The sequence below is a fragment of the Penicillium soppii genome, assembly GCF_028829465.1.
Source record: "Penicillium soppii strain IBT 18220 chromosome Unknown utg000001l, whole genome shotgun sequence".
Classification (NCBI taxonomy): Eukaryota; Fungi; Ascomycota; class Eurotiomycetes; order Eurotiales; family Aspergillaceae; genus Penicillium; species Penicillium soppii.
The window spans coordinates 2,134,711-2,142,446 of NW_026643231.1; the positions used below are offsets into that span (position 1 = coordinate 2,134,711).

General features: G+C 49.8%; 3 protein-coding genes across 3 annotated transcripts; all 3 read left to right on the plus strand.

The window, feature by feature from the left end:
- Positions 1 to 20: 20 nt before the first annotated feature.
- N7529_000814 (dipeptidyl-peptidase III) lies at positions 21 to 2,410 on the plus strand (the record flags this gene model as incomplete). Its single annotated transcript, XM_057236345.1, has 3 exons — positions 21 to 277; positions 363 to 1,242; positions 1,295 to 2,410. The coding sequence occupies 3 exons, from the start codon at positions 21 to 23 to the stop codon at positions 2,408 to 2,410; spliced, it is 2,253 nt and encodes a 750-aa protein (XP_057103148.1).
- Positions 2,411 to 3,114: 704 nt separating this feature from the next.
- On the plus strand, positions 3,115 to 4,689 carry N7529_000815 (putative general stress response protein Whi2; the record flags this gene model as incomplete). Its single annotated transcript, XM_057236346.1, has 6 exons — positions 3,115 to 3,589; positions 3,652 to 3,688; positions 3,745 to 3,886; positions 3,942 to 4,291; positions 4,345 to 4,609; positions 4,669 to 4,689. Coding segments are annotated over 6 exons (1,290 nt in total), but the record flags the coding sequence as incomplete, so codon positions are not given.
- Positions 4,690 to 5,521: 832 nt separating this feature from the next.
- N7529_000816 (putative RSC complex subunit Sfh1) lies at positions 5,522 to 7,446 on the plus strand (the record flags this gene model as incomplete). Its single annotated transcript, XM_057236347.1, has 4 exons — positions 5,522 to 5,865; positions 5,964 to 7,148; positions 7,202 to 7,286; positions 7,342 to 7,446. The coding sequence occupies 4 exons, from the start codon at positions 5,522 to 5,524 to the stop codon at positions 7,444 to 7,446; spliced, it is 1,719 nt and encodes a 572-aa protein (XP_057103150.1).
- Positions 7,447 to 7,736: the final 290 nt, after the last annotated feature.

The following is a 7,736-nucleotide window of genomic DNA, read 5'->3' on the forward strand; positions in this document are numbered from 1 at the left end:
CACACCGTCAAAAGCCCCTCATGTACTTAATGCGCATTGCGCCGCACTTGTTCCGACGTTTTGTGTCACCTCCATTACCCCGCCAATTTGCTGGACTGTCCGCTTCCAAACGTGTAAACACCTTCGCTTCATATTCTCGTCTTAACGCTATGGACGACAGCGTCAAGCAACACTATCTGGCTGATTCGCCTCCTACGGTAGTCAGGTTGGAAATCAAGACTCACTTTGACACTCTCAAAGACCAAAACCTCCGAAAATATGCACACTTCATGAGCAGGTATGGGTGACCCCATGCGCTTGCAAATCGCGCAGTGCTCTACCCTCTCAAGAGCTACGATGAGCTGACTTTTGTTGTTATATAGAGCTGCGTTCGAGGGCACCCGTGTGACTCTACGCCAAGTCTCCCCCGAATCCGAGCCCATCTACGACCTGATTCTTTCCCTTTATCACGCTTCCAATGGCGACTGGAACGACCTCGCCCAGAAGACACATGTTAGCACCGAAGACCTCCGCTTCTTCCTCGAATATGCGGGTCAATTCCTGGGCAATTGTGGAAACTACAAGGGCTTCGGTGACTCGAAGTTCATTCCTCGACTCTCGCCATCCGCATTCGAAGCCCTAGCCTCTGCTACCACGGAGACAAAGGCAGCTTTCCAGAAGGCTAACGCCGCTGGAGGCGGTATATACGAAACAAGCGAGCAGTCCATGATGCACCTCGGATATCCCAAGAGCGGTCACATGACCGCCTACTACCCCGATTCGCCCACGATTTCGCAGGAAGAAATCACGGCAGTCGGTGATTTGATGGAGAAGAAGGGACTCGCTCTGGAGAACACCAGAATCCGGAAGACATCCTCCGGTGACTTTGAGCTTTTGATCGCGTCTGGCGTTTCGTCTCCACCCGCCAGGGACCGCGACCTTGGCGACGCGGACACTTTTGAGCTTGAGGGTGACTTGAAGGGAAAGACCCTGCGTCTTGTCTTCGGTGACCACCAGGAGGAAATGGCTAAAATTGCCCATTCTATCAAGCAGGCTAAACTTGTTGCTGCGAATGACAAGCAGAAGCGTATGCTGGATGCCTATGCTCTTTCGTTCGGTGCTGGCTCCATCGAGGCTTTCAAGGAGAGCCAGCGCATTTGGGTGCAGGACCAGAAGCCTGTCCTTGAGACGAACATCGGATTTGTTGAAACCTACAGAGACCCCCATGGTGTGCGAGGAGAGTGGGAGGGCTTTGTTGCCTTGGTATAGTCAAATTCCTCGAGCAATAATACATCATTTTGCTAACAGTGCGAAGGTTAACCTTGAGCGTACTCGTGCCTTTGGTACGCTGGTGGATTCTGCCGAGAGCATGATTCCCAAGCTGCCCTGGGGTAGGGACTTTGAGAAGGATAAGTTCCTCAGCCCTGACTTCACATCATTGGAGGTGTTGAGCTTTGCCTGCTCAGGTCTACCAGCTGGTATTAATCTGCCCAACTATGATGATATTCGCCAAAACTTGGGCTTTAAGAACGTGTCTCTGGGCAATGTCTTGAGTGCCAAGGCTCCTAATGAGGCCATTCCCTTCATTGCGGAAAGGGACCAAGAGGTATACCGTGGATTCCGTGACCCGGCCTTTGAGGTCCAAGTTGGCATTCACGAGCTTTTGGGTCACGGAACTGGTAAACTGTTACAGGAAACAGCCCCAGGAGAGTATAACTTTGACATCAAGAACCCGCCTATCAGCCCTGTCACCAACAAGCCTGTATCCACCTGGTACAAGCCAGGACAAACATGGAGCTCTGTCTTTGGTTCCATTGCTTCATCATATGAAGAGTGCCGCGCTGAGTGTGTTGCAATGGTGCTAGGCTGTGACTTTGGTATTTTGAAGATCTTCGGTTTCGGTGATGGCAAGGAAAACCTGGCTGGTGAAGCGGGAGACGTTCTATTCGCGGCCTACTTGTCCATGGCTCGCGCCGGTCTGGTCGCCCTCGAGTTCTGGGATCCCAAGACCCAGAAGTGGGGCCAAGCTCATATGCAGGCTCGTTACAGTATTCTGCGTACCTTCCTTGATGCCGGTGACGACTTCGTCAAGCTGTCATACAGCAAGGAGGATCTGTCTGATCTCGAGATTCATCTTGACCGGTCGAAGATTCTAACCCATGGCCGCCCCGCCGTGGAGAAATATCTTCAGAAGCTGCATGTCTACAAGAGCACTGCGGATGTTGAAGCTGGCAAGGGATTATATGATGATATCACTTCTGTTGACAGTTGGTGGGGAACCACTGTACGTGAGGTTGTTTTGAAGAACAAGGTTCCTCGCAAGATCTTTGTACAGGCCAACACCATCCTTGAGGGTGACCAAGTCAGTTTGAAGGAGTATGAACCGACTCTTGAGGGTTTGATTCAGAGCTTTGCTGAGCGTAAGGTCTGAATCCTCATATGTTCATAAATCAAACTACAATCTATATATCCATGTAACATGCCCCTTTTTCTTCATTGATAAATCCAGGCTTATGGGCTCATCATTACTTTTAATCTATCATAGGATAAAAGATCCAATATAGGCAAATTCTCAAATATTAATACAATACAACCTTGAAAAGCCATTGGATAGGAGGCCAGATCTCACCCATTGGACGACTCATATATCTCCTCTACTGCAAATAAATGTATTTAATAGATCTCAAATATCATATCTGCATTGAATGACCAAAGCACAAGTGAAGGATAAAACCATTAAATAACTAGCAATTATATTCAGTGAACATACAAATTGTTCAAGGATCAGGGGCGGCACAATGCCAAGATATGGCGCTCGGACTTACCGCCGTCGTTGATCTACGCATTCCCCAACCTAAGCGCTTCCAACATTCCAAGGTCGTCTGTCATCTCTGCTTTTTTAACACTCACAATCATCACCAGGTGAATATATATCCGTACTGGTTGATGTGATACCATATTTTGATTCATACGAGTGTCAATCTGGGAAGCAACTCCCTGACAGCGGAACAGACATCACCTTGGACCTGACTAGGATTAATCACATCGCTAGGCCACCAAGACCGATCATCTTGGGTCGCGTAGATCGACCGGCCTGAGTAGATTCAGGCAACCTATAACACGGTGTCGCAAGAAACGTCACCGTCGGACCACTCAATCACGGCGTGCCCGTCTCATTCAACGGACTCCTTAGAGGAGGACTACTACACTGCACCCCCACTACTTGCCCCTGCAGCCTCGGCTTCAAGTTCCTCGTCCGCGCATCCTCCACCGTTTTCATCCCTCTTCTTCTCATCGTCGCCCGACGCCAATCCTTCATACAAAGTTACTGAACCCGGACCCGCTTGCCTTCCAGCCTTAGCGCCTCCGGCACCTGTCGAGGAGTCCCTCGAGCCGGCCCCTTCTTCGGCGCCTGTTGCTGATACCAAGGCATCTTTCTCTGAACCAAAAAACGAAGGTTCTTCCGACGACGGTGAACCTCCGCCGCCTTATACCGAAGGATACAGCCCGCTTGAGTCGTTTACCTACGTGATGGCTGCTGCAGGAGGTGCTTCGAGCATCATCACCCAGGTCTCTCAGACAGGGGGCCCTCCAATTAACACCCTTGGTGGTATGCTTCATACAAAAGCTTATTCAATTCTGGGGTGCATGCTGACAGAACGCTCGTGATAGATATTGGTGGCGACGAACACATTGGTCTTGACCTACGGTAGGACTGCACATTAATTCGCCTTTCCATATACTTTGTATCTAATCGGTGTGCAGGAACACTCGGTTCACTCTTTCGCGGGATGAATTGCTAACTTTGCCGGAATTCGTTCTTTTATCCCTTTTCCCCAACGGTCTACTCCCCGATGGCCATGCGACCACAAATGGCTTCCATGATGGCGACGTCTATCCCGTTGATGTGAGTGGAGCTATATCTTAAGTAAAGTGTAACATTGCTAACGTCAGTCATATAGTATGATCCAGCGGCACTGCAATATATGCTGGATTTCTTCCGAAGTGTTGCCCAGACGATACCTTCCTCTCTCCCTTCTAACTCTACCTCGCCTGAGGTGGAGCTGGCTGACCCAATGCATGGCTCTGCCCGTGACATGCTGCAAGACCGTGCCGGAATCATTGTTCTCAGAGAGGACCTTGACTTCTATGTCATCCCCCCTCGCCCTGACATCGGCCATGATGAGATGTTAGAGGTGAAACGGGCAGCTGGCCGATCCCTCCTGAAACAAGATGGAATATTTTCCGGGCTGAGAAAGAGCGAGGAGATTGGATCAACTGAGCAACATCTGATCGAAATGTTAACTGCTGGGTTAGTGAATTGCGAGGATTCAAAAAGAGACCAAATGCTAATCTCTGATAAAGTGGGTTTGATCGCGAAGATCAATGGGGTCATCGTGCTGCAGAGCCCAACAAGGCAGTTATCTGCAGTCTTGCCCTGGCCAAACTCCGCACTGATATTCGTGGAGACTTGTCCAACAACAATTCCGTGGGCATGGCCCAAAAGCTCCTTCTATTCTGGCGTAAACCTGCTCGCCGCTGTTGGTGGGAAGGCATTGAGTTGGACGACGTGGAGGGTGTCGAAGGCCAGGTCAAGGTCTGGATTCGGCGTGTATGGACATTGGAGATGGTACGATACAAACCCCGATCCCTTAACACATTTTATCTTCGACATCTAACCCTTTGCAGAGTGTTATTGGTCTCCGGTGATTTTTCCCCTCTCTTCCTTCTACTTCTATTCTTTGCATCTGTACTGCGACTATCATTCCCCCGGCCTTGCGCCTCGATGTTTCGTCTGTTCTTTTCTAGGGTTGCATTTACAATGTCCCGCAACTCAAATATCCTACTCTTTATCTCACCGACAGCAGAGCTGGCGTACTCAGCAATTTGGGTGTCTTCATTCATTTCAGTATATTGATTTCCTAGTCAAATTTGGTCAAAATTTTTGGGTACATTAGTGATTTTGGCTGTGAACTTCTATTGAATATATGGTGTAAGGATTGTCATTTTGGCAACTGTTGCTTCACCTTCCTCAATATCTGTTTGCTTCTATTCAGGTATGATGTATTGAGTACAAGTAATAATTCCATGTAAGCATACAAGCTCATCGAGGATTGTCAAAGATGATTTATTTTAATGTCTAGATTATTGCCGCCTGTGGCATGAGCCATCACGTGCTATAATCTCGCCTGAAATACCTGGCACAAATAATGCACGTGATATACTTGAATGGGACTAGCGCCAAAATGGGCAAAGCGCGACTGGACATTGCGCAGAATATCGATCACGGAGCCAATCTCACCAGCTGGATCCTATCTCGAACCCCTCGACGCGATCTTGATATTTGTTCACTTTCCAGCTTTTGCTGTTGAACCTTTCGAGGCTCCCTTGCTATCACTCTTTGCGCTCGGGCCATTTATAATCGTGTCTTGAGTCCAGTGATCAGCCCTTCGAACATCGAGTTAATCAACAGATCGCAAGCTCTCTTTTTCTTCCACCACACCCTCGAAGGGGCATGTTATTGTGCAATTGAATCGCCAACATGTCCCCTCTCCGAGGTTACATCACTTCGTACCCTCCGCGCATGCGCCAGTATGGAAACGCGTTGCTCACACCCATCAACCCTCCGTCGCAGGCCGGTCCGACACCGCGCACTACCAAGCGTGGCACAACAGCAATCAACTACGCCGAGGATGGCTACGACGATGAGGACTTCGATGAGACCGACGGCCCCCGCCGGCCGACAGGGCTAAGGAGCCTTCGGCGCGAAGAGGCGAGCGTCGACAAGGTGTTATATTCAGAGAAGCTGGGCAAGGAAGTGCATGCGCCAGTGGAAGTTCAGGGTCTTTTCCGCGAATGGATGATCAAGCGAATGCTGCGACCAGCGTATGTTCCCCACTGGCAAGACTAATTTGGCTATGGCAGTAGCCTCTGTCTTTCCATCTGTCCATAAACCTGGCTAACATACAGCGTGGTGATTCTAGATGTGCCGACCAACTACAGATCCAGGCTCAACTCCCGTTGACCCTGGTGCCCATTCGGATTGATGTGGAAGTCCTTTCCCATCAACCCCTCGAACCTTTCCCTCTCCCTCGCAACTCTGCGGACCCTGCTATCAACCAGACCCTCCCTGCGTATCGCCGACCCGACCCATTACCTCCGTTCCGCATCAAGGACACTTTTCTATGGAATCTCCATGAGTCGCTCTCGACTCCAGAAGAATTCGCTATCGGGTTCGTGCGCGATCTCGATCTACCCAATCCCCAAGCTACAACAATGACCATCAGCAACCAAATTCGCCAGCAGCTGGAGGAATACGCCGGTGTGGCTCTTCACCCACTTTTCCAAAGCACGGAATCAGGCGCGGCACCCAGTCTTCCTCGGCAAACTGATCCATCACGAGATACTTCGATGACACCAGCTGCCGCAACTGCTGCGACACCTGATTCCCGACCAATTGTCACAGCCACCGTGGCACCTACCAAAGAGGCATTTGTCAATGACAGTCTCCTCAACCCCGATGATGCCTACCGGTGTCTGATCACTCTCAACATCAATTTGCAGAACAAGCTGTACACAGATAGATTCGAGTGGTCTCTTTTACATCCACCTGGCTTGGCTGAGGAATTTGCGCGCGTCACTTGCGCAGATCTAAGTCTCGGTGGTGAATGGGTCACCGCTCTTGCGCATGCCATTTACGAAGCTGTGTTGAAATTCAAGAAGGAAGTCTGCGAAAGTGGTGCCCTTATTAGCGGCATTAACGGCTACGGTAACGATATTGACAACCTTTCTGCCAACGGGGTGGAGGCCGGTTGGCGCTACGACCCCGAAACAATTTGTGACGAGTGGCAGCCTTCGGTTGAGACACTGTCCAAGGAAGAAATTGAACGTCGGGAGGGTGACCGTGAACGCCAGATTCGTCGTTTGCGACGAGAGACGGCTAGATTCTCATCAACCACAGGTATCACACCTGATCTTCAAAGACAAAATAGTAGTCACTTTGAAGTTGATGGTGAAACGCCGCTGGGTCGGGGTGAGAGGAATAAGCGCAAGCGCCGATTCCGCAGTTTGAGCCCTAATGGTAGAAGTGGGACCCCTGGCGGTCGTGGTACGCCTGATGGTGGATCAGGTGCTGGTTATGGCGGCGGTGGTGGTACACTCTCTGAATGGTATGTTGCCGCTAAGTCCAGCAGTTTTGAATATACTAATACTTTTCACCCAGGGAGCGTCAAAGCTGGAGATGCAAGAACTGTGCAGTATGGGGCACAGCGGTTTGGGCTGTACGAGATGGTCCAGAAGGCCCACGGGTAAGTCGTCTTTGCGAGATCAATTCTGGACTATATCTGAACAAATATGATGCAGACACTCTGCCACAACTGTGGTCTACTCTACGAGCGCGATAAGGTCGTACCAGATTGGTCCAAGGACCTTCATCGGCACGATGTCCCCGTCGGCAGATTTGGCTAACTCAACGATAAATTCTCAAATTTTGCACCTTAATGTACTATTAAGCTTCAATGACCTACTTGACGCCATCTACTTCACCACGTTCTTCAAAATCCTTTAATTCGCCACTGCATCTTGTACGTTAAATCTCGGCGCCACGGCGCAGGGTCTTTTGTTTTTGCAGACTTTTTGTCAATTCTGCTGGCAAGATCATGAGGGCTTTATCTTTGTTACTACAATTCAATCAATATCTATCTCATTCATATTACATATTGAGTGTGTTAGAATGTCGTTCAAGGCGGACAGTAAAT